Below are 16,289 nucleotides of genomic sequence, written 5' to 3' on the forward strand. Positions count from 1 at the left end.
AAACGGGACATGGAAGGGGGCGTGGGTGCGGTCCAGGAGTATATTAGATTATATTAATATAGTTGCTGGAAAAATTTTCATTATTTCGTATGATTAAATTCCTTTATAAAAATCTGTTTGAAAAAGAACCCAAATTTTCTAATTAAAATTAAGTATTCAGAAGCCAAAAATTGAAAAAAAGTTTTAACTTTTTGTGATATCTTTCTCTTCTTAGTACCCCTTTTGGCTTTCACTTTTTGGTAGTTATGCAGATTTAACCCAAACCGAAAAACGGAATCGGAAAGTTATACAGACATTAAAATTTATTAAAAAAACATTTAATTTTCTTTTTTATCCTAAATTAAGGTTTGAAACTTCATTGTTTTATATTTAGTTCCTCAAATTTCATTTGCCAGAAGCCTTTTTCATATGAGAAACAGTATGTACGTCAAAAGGCACTAAAGAACAATTTTTCTAGAGAAAAAATAAAAACCAAAGTCCGATATTTTTTTCTTTACCTCTCTGTGGTTTCTCTGGCCTCGAAGAAACTATTTTGCGTGCCCTCTCGAACAAACAATAACAATTTGAGTTTTTTTCATCATTTACTATTTGATTCCAGGGCAAAGGTATAGGAACATTAATATTTTTTGAATTACGAAACAGAAAGACCAAAAGCCTCTTAATTAACGAAATTTAGTTTTTATAAAATTTTGATGGAAACCCAGATCCTATGTTTCATTTTTAATTTGATTGGATTGAAATCTTACAGATTTGAGCATATTCAAATCTATATTCTGTTGATCGTTCCTGATTCCTCCGATGACTTTGGAATTGGAGGTCTCCGTAGGTTTCCGGTTGACCACATATTTCACTCAAAATAAAAATTGAAAAAAAAACACATGTAGAGATAACCAGTATATTTCTGCTTTACAAAACACCGGGAATTTTTAGTCGAAAATTATTTTTTTCTTGTCCATTTTTATGCAATTAGATGATGTACATTATAACCCACCACCGTTTTTGAAGTTCTTTAAGTCGTTCTTTAAGCGATATTGAAATCCAAGTTTATTTGGTAGGAAAGGTTTTTCTAAATAGCTGCAAAATATTAGCCAGAAGCAAGTCAACCTGTTTTTTAGGAGTTGTGCTTGGCTAAGATGAGGGAAAATTGATCGCATATGGGGAATTTGTAAAAGGCTCAACAGCAAAAAGCTTTTAAGAAAAGAAGAAGAATAGTCTATGTAAAACACTACAACCGTCCTCTCAACCTATTTTTGAGTGACTTTAAAACGCACTTTCTCCAGTTCTCCCAGAATTGGTTGAGTTATCAGGTTACAAAATTCACAAGAGTGAGTTAGATAAAATACAGAAATCTTCACTTTTTCAGTGCAGATCTTTTTTTTGATGACAGCTTGATTTTCAGTAACATTTTGATGAAAAAAATGTTTAACTGTGAATGTAAACCTCCTGTCAACTGAATTAACATTTCAGCCCAATATAACACGAAGGCAAGTTTTCCTTGTCAATGCTGCACCGTCTTGTTTACTCTTGTTTGGTTGACTTTGGAACGTACTTTCTCCAGTTGACTCAATATTGATTGAACCATCGAATTACGGAAATCATGTTCTTCGATTTTCCAGGTAAATAATGAATGGAGGTTTTTTTCTGTTTGATTAATAGCCGCCCTCATCTTCTGGCGAATAAATTTTGCTGGCGAATAAATTTCGCTGGCGAATAAATTTCGCTGGCGAATAAATTTCGTCAAAAGAAAGTCGGTATTTTGCAAAAAATCTTTTTGATATCTCTAGTCGAGTTTTGTTGTGCTCCTTTTACTGAAAGTCCTTTTAAACAGCAGTTACTCGGCAACGCAATTTAAAATAAAACGAATCAGTATCAGAAAACAAAACCAGAAATAGAGATGGGAAAAACCCATCAAGCTAGCTCAATTTTGGATGCCCGCTACTTGAATTTCGTTTTATATATCTGAGTGGTCGTCCTAGTGCTTTTTTGTACTGATCTCAATCCCTGGATCCTCTCATTAAGGAGCACGATTTTTTTGTTTTTCTTTCAATCGCAACTTGTGTGATTGAAATCAATTTTCCGGCTGTCTGCGGGTATGTATTAACTTGTTCAACGATAGAATTTGTCCGAATTTTAGACTATGGAATGAGAAATAACTTTCAACGGAGGTCTTAAAAAAGTCAAGATTTGACAATTAAAAACTGTGTTTTGGATGACACTTTGATTTTCAATAACATATTGATGAGAAAAGTTTGCAACTGGATTTCTTCATTATGCTATTAAATTGCTCTCAGCTTTACAAACTTATACGAAATCTTCAGTTCAGTACGAATACCTCAATCGTTTCTCAGCAAATGGGATTTGCTTTACTTCTATTTTCACCTTCTCTTCTAATAATTTTCGGCAGATTCTTAAAGCCGTATGTGTCTTTTATCGCATTATGCTTAATTGACTTCTGATTTCACCTCCTCTAGAGAATTATTTTAAAAATTTCTGTTGCACTTTCATCCCATGAGAGTAGAATTTTTTTGAACACCCTGATTTTTTTTCAATCGACTGTTTAGTGGAATTTTTCTTGGCTCTCGAGCGAAATTTGAAGCTATCACTGTAAGCATGTTTCCTTTTCAATGCAAAATTTTTGCTTGACTGTTATTATCCTTTTCTAGAACAATCTTTTGCTGCCGTTTTTGTTTCACGCTTGACTTCTTTGTTTTTCGGGATCTGAATCGATCTTGTTCCGAATTAAGTCCGTCGCTTTTTTAAAAGCTATTGCCCCAGTTGAGTTTTGTTAATTTTTCCGAATTTAGGTTTTTTGCATTTGAAAAGTTATTGTAAATGCGATACCAAAGAGGTGTAACTGAGTTTTAAGGTTGGGGTTGGAACCACTTCGCAGGCTATTATTTTGCTTTTTTTTCAAAATAAGCTGTCATTTTATTTTTTGCAATTTTTTGGTTCAGTGCTTGCCTGGACGAGATTTAGTCTGTAATTGATTTTTCCTGTATCGCCAGGATATTAAAATGCCATTTCAAAATAGATTTGCGAGTATAAATTAAAGAAATGTTCGAGAAAATGGACTGAACTACTTTCTTGAACTGAGCATTCTACGTCTTCATTGCAAGTTTTATCAAATTAGTTTTGCAAAGTAATTTGAATATAGTTTTTAAAGATCAGAAAGAAATTTTAAAAAATGAAATCATAAACGTTACCAAGATCTTCAAAAAGTAGCGTTCCAATTTCTTTTTGAGCGTGATTCGGGGTATCGTCTTCAGAAGTTGCCTTTAAATTGTTGGAGCAAAGTAAGAAAAACCATTGGTAGTGAAATTTGTTTAGGAATTTTGTGGCAAAATGGATACAATTATGTGTTGATAGTAAAGATTTAGATGGCAAGAAAGCACTATTGGGGTCTTTTTGTAAATATTTTCCTAACTATGTGATTTCTTTTCAACTGATTTGGCAGTTGCTCTAATCATTATTAATTGCTCTCAAACAAAATTTGCAATTATATTCATCCTGTGATCTTTTTAATGCGATTTTTTGCTTGACCAATTTTTCGTCTGACCCATTTGACTTTTTGTCTTCAAAAATGGGACAACAATTAACTTGCGAAGGGCATTAAGTTCTCTTAGAGCCTTACGCTTAACCATTGTCTAAGAATGCGATTCACCAAAAATGTTTTGAGGAGACAATTATTTCATTGTGCAAAGAGCGGTTCGTACTTTTAAAAGTTGGAACCCCCAAGCAATCATCCCACCCCCAGTCAACCCTCACCCCGCACCTATTCCGCTACCTCCCCCTCCCCACTCTCCTCAAAGCAAGCATCTCAGCCCCAGCTGGATACTAACGCAGCCAACAGCTCGATGGTCGTTTGAGAGCTATTTGCACGACGTTACTCGGTTAACTATTTTAGTTACCGGTAATTGTCGCGCAGTATATGGGGAAGCGTGCTCCCATTCGACTCATTTCGTTTTTTTGGTCACGTTGAGAGTTCAAGTCGCAGACTCCAAGAAATTGTTTTCATTGGTAAAAATTTCTGCGATTAAATTTTAGGAGTGGTCCTTGGTACTTGTTTTGTCCAATCTAATGTCTAATCAGAAGGCTTTTTAACGGCATTATTCCAGAATTCTAAATAGGCGTTGCGTTATTTTTTAATATAGGCGCTGTGAAATTATTTTAACAGCTTCTTTTAACTACTTACCGCCTCTTATGTTGCAGGTTTTGTCGGTGAACTTTTTTTTGCAATAGTTTGTCATTGAGTTGCAACATTTTATTGCAAAACGCTTGCTACAAGTTTTTCTGTGATAAAAGCTATAGCCAACTTCAGGAACGTTAATTGATATTCTTTTAAGTTTTCATTCAATTCTGTTTTCGTTGTTTTCAAAGATGTCAAGCATGTCTAGAGTGGAATGTTACCTGAAATTCGAATGACATGTTCTAATATGTAGAATAAGTTTTGTTGTCGTTTCTAACAAATGTTCCAAGGTTTTTCAAAATAGGGGAATATATATGCAGGCTGGCTTCTTTCTTTAGTCAAATTTTCACTTTTGGTTTTTGCATCTTAGAGAAAAAAGAGACGGTTTTGTAGCCCTTAGAGGCCAGTTTTGATTTCTATTAAAAAGTAATTTTGTTGGAAAAAGCTGTTCAAAACTGAAACGAAAACAAAAACGCAATGTTTGGGGGCGTGAAGGGTGTCCGTTGAGGAAGATATTCAATTATATCAATATAATTCCTAAAAATGTCATGAAACTATGTAATAAGCGTTTATATTCGACTTTAAAAATTTATTTGAAACAGAGAATAATTCCTTATAAAAATTAATTATTCAAAAGACAAACGGAAAGAAAGAAGACAATTTTTGTAATTTTTTGAGATCTACATCTTCTTCTTAGTGCGCATCCTAGGCTTTCACTTTGTAAGTGATCTCAAACGAAGTTCGTATTATGTTAGTCCTATCGTCTTTTTAATGTAATTTTTTGTTGGACCATTTTTTCGTCTGACCCATTTCAGATAGGTAAAGCCCGAAGGGCATTAAGTGGCTGAGTAGCTCACTTAGAGGCTTAGGCCTTAATAGTTTCTTATTATGAAATTTACCGAAACTGTTTCTAAAGACCATTTCGAGGTATGAAGAGCGATTCTTCATCTTCAAATTATGACCTTCCTCATTCACGCTCCCGTCCCCACTAACCCAACCCCAACACTCGTCGCTTCCATCCTTCTGCATCTGGCGATCTGATGAACCCCCTCGTCCAGCCCTCCTAATCATACCCCCCCCCCCCACACACACACACACACACACACACACACACACACACACACACCCACCCACCCCATCGGTTCACCCCCAAACCCCCCTTAACACTTAACCCCGACTCCACTCACTCCCCCGCCCTAGTTATAGCGCCCTAAGTCCCTGATGGCTACTTCGAAGCCAACCGGTCGTTTGATAGCAATTCACCCGATGTCAGTCGTTTATGTTTCCGGTTAAATTTAACCAAAACAGAAAATCTTAGGAGATGAGAATAGAAAAAATTGAACCGACGACAAATTAAAAAAAAACATTAAATGTTTTTCTTTGAAACTGTAAACGAGGTTTCAAACTATTTTTTGCTTGATAATTAGTTTCTCTGATTTCATTTGTCGGCAGCCGTAGCCATAGAAACAACTGTGATGCTCCCTACATGCCAGCAAATTTCAGAAAAAATTCTAGAATAGGAAAAACAAAGTTTTGTATATCTCTCTGGTGGGTTTTTGTGCCTCTCTGTATCGATTGAACTGTATTTTATGAAAATTAGGGTATCAATAGCAGAGACTGTTTGATTCAACGGCAAAGTTATTTGAACATTTTTCAAGTTGCACCTACGTGGGAACTTACTTTTAACCTCAAATGCACATCCCATATTTCATTTAGAAATTGATTTGATTGAAATTTCCCTGAACACCCTCTGTAGTCAACGAACAGAAAATTTGCAAAAAGTCGAAGAGATCATCACTGCATTTTCACTTCAAGAAGATAACTATTTCCAATCAGGAAACTTTTTTTCGAAACGTAGAGAATAATGTTCTTCATGTAAAATTTTGTACAAATTGATGCTTTGTACACCTTCAGCATTGAAACCCTCCGTCTTTTTATGCGTTAATATGTCATAAAATAAAGGAATTGGTCCATTCAGGGAAATTCAAAAATCTAAAAACAGTAAAGGTAATACTTTTAGAAAAAAAATTCCTTGTTTCATTCTATTTACTTCAGACTTAAATTGATTTTGCTCACCTGTTTTTATTTCATTAGCATTCCGATTTAATGGGATTTCCAGGCTATCATTAGCCACTTTGATTAGCCGGATCCATCACCTATGAGGAATTTATATTAAGAAGAACAGAAAAAAAAGTAGCCATTTGAGAAAAACGAAGAATATTATTGCCATCAATGCACTCATTCTCTCAACTTATGCTTGGCTGACTTTAAAATGTACTTTGTCAATTTGACTCAAAATTGATTGAGTGATCAAAATGCAGAATCTAATTGCTTTCGGTCGAAAACATAGAAGAAAAACTTAGCTGCTTTGTTTTGCAAAACAATTGACAATGTATGTGATTTAGTGTATCTTAAATTCATATCGAAATGAGGGTTTTGATTATTTTTTAATAGCCGCCCTCATCTTCTCAGCCGGCTATTATAGCGCTCCTATTTTTTTTACAATTCAAAGAATTTGAATTGTATTGAGGCGCTGTCTTTTTACGACTCGAAGAGGAGTTTTGGAGAAGTCCTTTTTTTAATCAATTTTATTGGAGTGATTTTTGAAGCGGGAAATGAAACGCGTGAAAAAATTTGGAGTGATTTTGGTGCCGAACAAAAGTGAAGAGCGGAGCGAAAAGAGTGGTTTTTTGTTCATACCGCTGTTTTTGAGAGAGCGAGAATTTTGTGTGAAAAAATTTTCTCTAAGCGAGCGAAATTTTTTTGTTCACGTGCGGTTTTTGAACGCAGTTTTTTGCAACTTTTGATGGTTGTGAGGTTTGGTTTCGATATTGTATTAGTTTTAGGCTTGTTTTGATAGGGATTGAAGGTTTGAAGTTGTTAATTTGGGTTTAATGCTAATTTGGAGGTTTTTGATCAGTTTCGCTAATTTATAGACGAAATTTAATATTTTTTGCGTTTTTTTTGTTTTAATGCTTTAAGTGGGATTTGAATAGAAGCTTGTTACTGAGGGAATATTCAGATACCTATTGGTTAAAGTTTTCTTGGTATAAATCATTTTTTTCTTGGGAAAATTGACAGAAAAATTGAAAAATTTTAAACCATTTTTCTTATTTTTCAGTTTTTCTTATTTTTTTTATCTTAGACAATTTTCTTAGCCTATTATGACATGCCCATTGTTTTGCGATCTTTACAATGCTCTTAATACAAAGAAACTTTAGTCGGCTTTATGTTTCCGTGTACTATTAAAACTTACAAAAAACTCATTAAGTTTTTCTTTTTTTTTTGTTCAAATTGTTTTTGAATGCCGTTTCTATTCTTCCTTAATTTTCTCATTGCATTTGTGGAGGTTCAGGGTTCACAATAGTTGTTCTAGTTTTTTAGTCATAAGTATGGGCAATTTTCTCCTTCGAGTCGTTTCCGGAATTCTTTCCGCTATGTTTTTTTTAAAGATCTATTCACACATTTTCATGATTTTTGAAGTCGGAATAGTGATTTTGTCACGCCGAAACAGGAAGTAGAGCGAAAAAGCGAGTGGTTTTGCGGCGTGAAGTTTTTTCGCTCTAAAATTAAAGTAGAGCTAGAAAACGGTTTTTGAACAAAAATTCGCTTTCTCGCTAGTGGTTATTTGTTCACATGCGGCAATTTCACTTTGATTTTTACTGTTTTTCGATTTTTTGGATTGGATTTTTTTTAATTGGTTTTTCCAATCCGTTCATATTCCGTTCTAGGTCTAGTTTTCTGTTTAGTCAATGAAAATTCCTTGAATTGTACGTCAGGACTTGTCCTGCTATGGTTTTTTACTTCATCGAATTTTTTTTCGCTTTACCATTTTGCCGCTTTTTCAGCATTTTGCGTTAAATCTTTCTGACTTCTCTAGGCTAGTTTCTCTCTTCTCTCATTCTGCTAAAAGTTAATTTGAACATCAGTTGCTCAGCAAAGCAATTCAAAATGAACAGAGTCAGAATAAAAAATTGAAGTCAGAAATAGAAACGGGATAAACCCATAAAGCCCAATTTTAGATGCCCGTTATTTGAACGTCGTTCCTACAAGTCTTAGTTACCATCTCTTATGCTTATTGGTATTGATAGTAGCCCCTGTAGCCTCTCTCTAAGAAACCGAAGTATGTTCGACTACGAAATGCCATCAAAATAAATCGGACTTAAAAAATTCTTTTGTACAAAAGTCTTTTTTTTTCGATATCTTCTATTCTTTCAATCCCAATCATGCTTATTGGAATCAACGGCGGCTATTTTACGGCAATCTGCTGGGTATGTTTTATTTTTTTATATTAAAGTTGTAGTCCTGGTAGCTTCAAAAAATAGCTTCCGTTTTCGTTTAGTAGAACTGATTGTGAAAAGAGTTTTTCCGCTCAGAACACAGAAACAATTTCACCAACTTGAGACATGTTGGAGCATTCTGTACTACGCATAGTCTCAAACGAGCCGTTTTATAATCTATGGAAAGATAAATAGTTGAATTACTAACAAAAAAGTAACTTGGCTTGTTCTTGTTGATGCCCACCTTTCAAAAGAAGGAGAAAATGAAAAGATTTGTTAATAGCTAAACTTCTAAAAGCCACGGAGAAGTTACAGATAATAAGTGAGTAACTGAAAAAGCAGGCTCGATGGCCGTAAAAATTAAAAACTATAGAAATGACTAAACTTGGAAAGTCTTGCAACTATAATAATCGTTTTTTTTGGCTGTATACGACAATGCTGAGCTTTTATTACGAATCTATCCTAAGGTTTTCGGACTAAATTTAGACAAAGTCTTTTATTTACCGTAGATCAGGGCAATGAATTGTAAACAGGAGCGGACTAAAGTGAGCCTCAAATCCTGCTTAGAGCTTTTACATCCCCACCCCGCTGGATGAAATCTGACATTCATATGTGCTTTAAGCTTTACCTGTTCTTTTCTTTGAAGAAATAGCAAAATAAACATGAGTTTCCTAATATAACAGCCTAGGCGCGCACGCGTGTTAAACACATTTAAGGTGTGGGTCTTTTTGATGTTTAATATCTTCTTCATAAAGATGTTAGTTGTATCCGAATTTCATTAATTTCAGTCTTTCCATCTCTCTCCAATGACTTGTCTTTCATCACCGACTAGTCCGCGCCAAAATGTTGGCGATTCGTCCTTTGCTTCGCTTGGGGCAGCTGGTGATGACATAATTAGTGACGTCAGAGATCTGGAGAAGTATCTGAACAGTTTCTACCAACAAGAGGCCGAGACCCTTGCTGCGCTTGACGGAGCGAGGTATGTTTATTACCCTTTTTTTAAAACAATTATTATCAACATTGATGCCTAATTGATTATTTATTCCCCATTTATGCACTTTTTTGGATCTCTGTCCGATGCTTATGCCATATGTTTAAGAAACGTCAAGTATACAGCCAGTCATAACAACCTAAGAAATCATCAAGAACTGTCGATTTTGTATAAATGGAAAAAAATTGTAGAACTCACCACTGGTTAATTTACTATATACCATTGCAATCTGTTATCATTTCAGTCCATCTAATCAATATCCCAAAGTTCTTCGGGCTGTCAAGGCAACAGCAATGCGGGTTTCAATCTGTCGCTTTTAGTAATCCGTATTTAGCATTGCCGCACAAATTTGATCGCTTTCTATTTAAAAATTTGAGGTGTATTTTGTCCTTTGACAATTGATTCATCATTCAAACGTGTTTTCATGTCATTGTGCAACTGTATCTTTACAAAGCATCCATGCAAGGCTTATACTAAGTTTGGATTCAATGTTTTGCAGAGTCAATTTACGTCTTGACGCATTCTATTTTCTATTTTTTTTTCGTGAACTTCTATTTTGCTTAGGTTATCTATCAATTTGGTCAGACGTTTTGTTGTGTTCAGAAAAGAAAACTAAGGCAACATCACTAATTGTTCGACCCCTCTTGAGGGGGGAGGGACTATATACTCAAATGGGTTTTTTTGTTCAGTCAATTTTGACCGATCGATATATTCATCGTAGAGAGTTGTGAGTGGTATCATTAAAAAGCCCGTCCAGCGTAGAACATGGAATTAAAAAGCTTTTTTGAATTTCGTTTTCTAGAGCGAGTTATTGTGGTTTAAATTTTTTGTGAATATTAGACTGATTTGCGTTTTTTATTCACATTTTCCGGAGTTTTTGCGCAAAGTTTTGTCAATTTTGTATTTCGTCTATTTGTTGTCATTTCGTCAAGATATATAAAAGTTGTTAACAACAATACTGTTTATTTTTTTTATAGACAAAAAATGTATTGTTGATAATTTTGGTTTTATTTTTTGGCTAAAATTTTGGCCAAATTTTTCAAAATTCAGCCTTTTTCATCAAAAATTGTCCGAAATAAGCTTCTTTAGTCCACGTTGATTAAATTCACCGGAGGTACACATCCTAAAACAAATAACACAATATTTGTAAACTACAAAAGGAGCTAATCTTATTTCCATTTCCATTGAGAGTAGTCTGGAATCAAATTTTTGCCGTTTTTTGCTACTTTTACTCTGTGATTATCAAAAACGCAGCATGTTTTTTTGATCTTTTAACTAACAAAATATTTAGATATATATAATTTTCGAAACAACTGAGTGTTCTCAATGGAAGAACAGCAATAGTTGACTAGTTTTGGTCCAATCTTGGACTGTTACAATCCAAAAAATATCGGATTGTAATAAGTCGGTCTTTTTAAAAAAAATTTTTTTTTTGTTATTGAAAGTACAGAACAGCTCAAATCAAAGCTCACTGTTGATGGGTCCAATTGTTTTCCTTAACACTTCCTAATTAATTCAACTAGCTTCCTTTTTGCTCGAAAGATTTATGTCGTTTTGACTTTTAGAAACTTCATTTTTAAATATACTATAGCTTGTTGAACTATTTTTCTCTTATTTTGGTCAACTTGTAGATTAGTGTCAGTAAAGAACGAATGCTTCTTCCTCTTCTTTTTACTGAAATAAAATTTAATGTTATTTATGGTTTCACGCGTTATGTTTTGGTTTTCTGGCTTCGATAATACTAGATAACACAAAATTTTTACCTTTAGGTATTAGCCCATTTTTCACGTTTGTTTTCTCGTTTTGTCACATTATCACGTTATTGACAGTTATTATTGCACATTATTGGCGTTCAAAATCAGACACAATTGATCGTAGAAAAGTCTCTAAAGGCAAAATTTATATTTTTAACGGCTTCGACACGCCTTTCTAGAAGAATTCAATTTAATTCTTTATATGTCTTTAACTACTGTTTTTACTTTGTCTTTTTCGTCGGATGAATTTTCCTGGATAATGAGAGGTCTCACTGTTTTTCTGTGGGGGAATATATAATCCTATATTCTGATTTCAGCAGATAGCTGATGGTTTTCATGACTTTGAAAACAATTGTTTTCAAAAATTAAAGAAACACTTAATTCGCATTTTTGTCTCTTTTTGTCTATTTGTTACCTAGTCTCGTTATGAGCAGCTCTTTTAGACAGGTTTTCATCGAGGAAATGTGAAAGTGTGCGCAATTCATTGTTTCAAAAGACTTCGTTAAGTTTTTACTGGATTTGACACACTACTTTTGCAAAAAAAAGTTAACTAATTTTTGATTTTTCACTGTTTGACGTTTTTTCTTGTAAAAATAAAACATATTCTGAACAATTAACAGGTCTCAAGCGCTTCCTTGGAATAATAAATGAGCCTATTTAATTATTTCAATTTGTGGCTAATGGTTTTTATGACTTTAAATATCATTGTTTTCGAAATATACAAAAGTATTATTAATTGCTCTCAAACGAATTTTGGAGCAATTATGGTAGTCCTGTCGGTCTTTTTTTGCAATTTTTCGCTTGACCAAGTTTTTTTCTGACGCAGTTGCCTTTCAATTTTTGAAAATGGGATGTACAGGTAGCGCCCGGCGGGCATTAAGTGCTCTTAGAGCCTTTCAGCTCACTAGTCTTCAAATATGCGATTTACAGAATCTCCTTTGGAGAATTATAAGTATGGTGCGAATGTCGGTTCTTAGACAGTGACCCCCCACTGTTGCCTCCCCATCAACGCCCGGTGCACCTCCGCTGCGCTCACTTACGCCCCTTCATTTAAGATAAAGATAGCCTTACTAAACCGTGCTGAGCTACAGACGAAGCCAACCGCTCGCCGGTCGTTTGAGAGCAATTCACTTTACGTTAGATGGTTATGCTACATAATTTTGCCCTTTTTCTTTTTTTCTACTTGTTACCTATTCTCATTGATAAGAGGTCGCATACCAGATTATTGGCGTTCGAGGAAGTTTTAATTTAACTTTTGTTTTTTGTCTCTATTTGTTCTTCTTGTAACCGCATAAAAGATTTAGGAATGCTAGGTCTTAATGTCCTCCTATGAAGGCGTTTTTGATCATAAACATTTTGGATGTTTTCAATTGCTATCTAATGATTTTGATTACTTTGAAATTAATTTTTCTAAAATCTAAGCCAATTTCGTAGCTTTGCTGTTTTTGTTCTTCATTGTCTAATTGATACCAGGCCTTATTATGGAGTGGTCGCATATTTTTCCTAGTAAAGTACAAGTTTTTTTAGTCAGTTTCAGTTTTATCTGACGCTATTTTGACCTTATTAATAATTTTTAAAAATGGACATAAAGTTTTGGATGTAATTAATGTTTGTTGTTATTGTTGTTTGATTTTGTTGTTCGTATTGACTTGCTTTTTTAATAATGGCTGATCTCATCAATCTAATGCGGCATTTTTTACTCCACTGAGTTGTTTGCTTTGGAGGCGATCTTTTTGTTCATATACATTTTTTTTGAAAAAGTTTCGAATTTTTGGGGTTTTTCGATCTGTTCCTCATTTGGTAGACATTTCTGCCAAAAATTTGGATGAGCGGGATCGGAACTTTATGTGCAAACGCACATTACCGAGCCTCCTATTTTAAATTTAAGTGTTTAATTTTGGAATTTTTAAAGTGCGGAATGCTTTGTAATTACGGAAGTTTTGAAATGATCTGTTGTAGGTTCTTGAATGAGGCCTCTCCCTCTTCTCGCCTTCTGAGAAACCTTCCGAATGACAAGTACCAGATCAGCAGTCCGTCTGTCGAATGTCTCGATTCCAAATCAACCTCTCCACTGGCTAAATCATCTGCTGCTGCATCTCTGGCGTCTTTGGTGAAATCAGACATTGTCTATTTTGGAGGCTAGTCTAGGAAAATGTGATACTGTTTCCCAGTGGAATTTTTTGGTGTCGTTTTTGTTAGTCATTGACAAGACAAGCTTCGAGAAAAGGTAGAATCAAAAGTGGCATTAAATTACTATGTGCAGTCTTACCCAAAGTATGCTAGAAAATTCACGATTTCAAATGCTGCGTTACATCGTGTACAGTGTTACAGTGAAATTATGGTTTTTATTAATAGATATTAGTTCTTGGATATGCGGTTTAGGCATAAGTGGTCTAGAAGTGGGTGACAAGATACAAAACTGGGTGGAGAATATGCGCAAGTGGATTGCGGCTACCGTTTTGAAACCCCTCGTTAAGGTATGTGATCAAATAAATGGAATCATTTTCTCCAAATTTTTGCCTTCACGTCGCAAATTTTTTAACCTCATTTTGCTTCAACTGAGTGGAATTAGTATCTGTTCAAGAAATTTCAGCTACTTGGCAGCATTTGCCAAATCGATAGCGGTCTGTTGTACAAATTTTAGCATGTTGTCAAAGGTCAGCGATTGTTGCTCTTTTTATAAACCCGATGCTTAGGATGCAAAAACTTCTGCATTCTGACTGAAACTGGAAACTAGCTAGGAAATTTTTTTAAAATTTTAAAAATTTGGTGGCTAATTTAGTGCCATTTTATTTAGCTCCACCCCACCTCGTTTATCCCTGGCCCTTTCAATTGAGCTAAAGCTAGCCTACCTCAATTAAAGTTTGAAGCAATTAAGTATGTCCTTTTAGGCAAAATTTTCTACCAATTTTAAGGCAAAATTTTTGCTTCTCTCTCAGAACATTCGTTCGCTCTCTAGTGACTTCAGGCTTGACTTCTTCATTTTTGAGTGATATCAACTACTTTCATTCCGAAATTAAATCTGTTGCTAATATGAAGGCGGTTGTAAATGTTACCTGGAAGCTGGTAAAGCTGGGTGGTTAAGGTGGGAGACTAGCATGTAGTAGATTGCTGGTTCGAGCCCCTCTTGGGTGGGGTTTTTTGCACGCATAAAAAATTCTAAGCTACACTCTGAAATAAATTGCCCACCTGTCCAAAAAAATTTCGTCCAAAATTAGTCGATATTTGTTTCTTCAATTTTTTGTTACCCGCCGCCAGCCTCTCAAAGGCTATTGTTTAGGCGCTCTCCTTTTCAATTCAAAGTTTGGATTGTACTGGTGCTGTCTTTTGTTTTTTTTTTGTTTGACGTTTTTACACTTTTTTCCGACTTAGAGCGTTTGGAATAAACCGGAAAACTCAGCGCAGATCAAGTTTCAATAGGTACACTAAGCTGATTTTAGCATTTTTTGATCTGCGAATTGTTATAACGTTTCTGGGAAGGCCTGATTTCAAGGTCAAGGTAAAACTCGGTTTTCCAATGTCAGTTTTTGATTCCAGATAAAAGCAATTTCCCTGTTTGTCAATTTTTAAACTTTAGTTTTTTTGAAGGTCAGTCATAGTTCATATGGCTGTTGTGATCTTCAAAATCTACTTTTATGCTAATTTGTTTGGTGTATGCTAGTTGTTTATGCCAGCTTAAACACTAGAATCAGAATAAATTTAAATGTGTGTTAAAGTTTTAAAGTGTTTTTAAATATGTCATTCTATAGTTGTCATTCTATACTCGCAGAATATGGGTTTTGGCTTGAATATGGGTTGATAGGTTGACCAACACAGAAAAGACTTCGAGGAAGCTAGGAACCGAATTTCTAACGACTTTTTAAAACTAATTTTTCCGTTTTTAATACTTTGTCTTTTTCAGGTGTTTAATAGCCGCGTCAGCACTTCAGGCGGCTATTATTGCGCTCCTATTTTTTGTACCGTCTAACAGATATTTGTTTCGTCTTACGCTGACTTCTTAGAATTGATTTTTTCAATGACTTCAGTAACTTTACTGCTTTGCAGTTAAAATTTGTGTTTGTGACGTCATTTGTGCTTTTAGGTCAATTGCGTGACGTACCTCACTCAAAAAAGTGACTTCTTAACTCACTTATGGAACTTCCAGTTTTATGAGCATTTACTTATTAAAGTTCAATAGTGTGCATCTAAGTAGTGCCAATATTCATGCCCTAATTCCTGAGTAATAGTCTTGAGTTTTAATATCGAATATTAATTTTGTAAAAGCTCCATTAGGAATTTTTCATTGTAGAACAAATGTGTCTAATAACAATGACACTCTGAATCGAACCCAAAAAGTCTAGTGGTCTATTAAAAAGCTGGAGGGGGGAGGGGGAGGGTCGAAAAATTCTGAAAGTTTCGATTCATTTTAATGAATAAATTTTGTCTTCAAAGAATTTGCTTTGAGATTTTCAACTCGACAATTTTCAGCATGATTTTTGTGCTTTTGTTGACTTTTTCTGTTTTGATCAGATTTTGCTACTGTTTGTCTATAACCTGCAATTCTTCTGATTGCTTGCAGGTTTCCTGTTTTATAGTTATTACAGAGAAATAGCTGATTTTAACTCGGCTATAAAGAAATTAACTCAAGTATAAATAATTGCTATTTGTCATTGAACATTTTTGTGCAGAGCCATTTTCTAAGAAGAGCCATTTTCTAATGGAAAATGTCACATGATTATTGCGCTTGCTGCTGAGTGGTTAATTTATTTCTAAACACACAAAAATGTCTCTGAGGATATTTGCAACAAGAATTTTATTGTTTCTTGGAAATCAACAGTTTTTGTTTTGTTTCCGCTTTTCCTTTGTGTCAACAAAGATATTTGCCAGCTGCGAATTTTTCCATTTTTTAAGTTTTCAAATACTAAATTTTGGTTCTCGATACCTCCTGTACCAAATAATGTGCAGTTTGAGTTTTTGTGTTTGATAATTTCATCTATATTTGTGAAAATGTTTTTCTGTTTGGCTTGTTTTTTTGCTATTGTTCTGATGGTCAATAGGTTTTTTTTTCGTTTTCCATTCAATATTTTGGATTGCAATTG

At 34.5% G+C, this 16,289-nt stretch overlaps 1 protein-coding gene across 1 annotated transcript in view; it reads left to right on the forward strand.

Moving 5' to 3' along the window:
- LOC142343206 (transmembrane protein 209-like) overlaps positions 1-16,289 on the forward strand; it is a 50,220-nt gene that overhangs the window by 2,423 nt on the left and 31,508 nt on the right. The window contains exons 2-4 of the mRNA XM_075394949.1: positions 9,255-9,445; positions 13,171-13,349; positions 13,594-13,688. Coding sequence (XP_075251064.1) covers positions 9,255-9,445; positions 13,171-13,349; positions 13,594-13,688 — 465 coding nt within the window. The remainder of the gene's footprint in view (positions 1-9,254; positions 9,446-13,170; positions 13,350-13,593; positions 13,689-16,289) is intronic.

The sequence above is a fragment of the Convolutriloba macropyga genome, chromosome 7 (assembly GCF_964194025.1).
Source record: "Convolutriloba macropyga chromosome 7, txConMacr16.3, whole genome shotgun sequence".
In the NCBI taxonomy this organism is placed as follows: Eukaryota; Metazoa; Xenacoelomorpha; order Acoela; family Convolutidae; genus Convolutriloba; species Convolutriloba macropyga.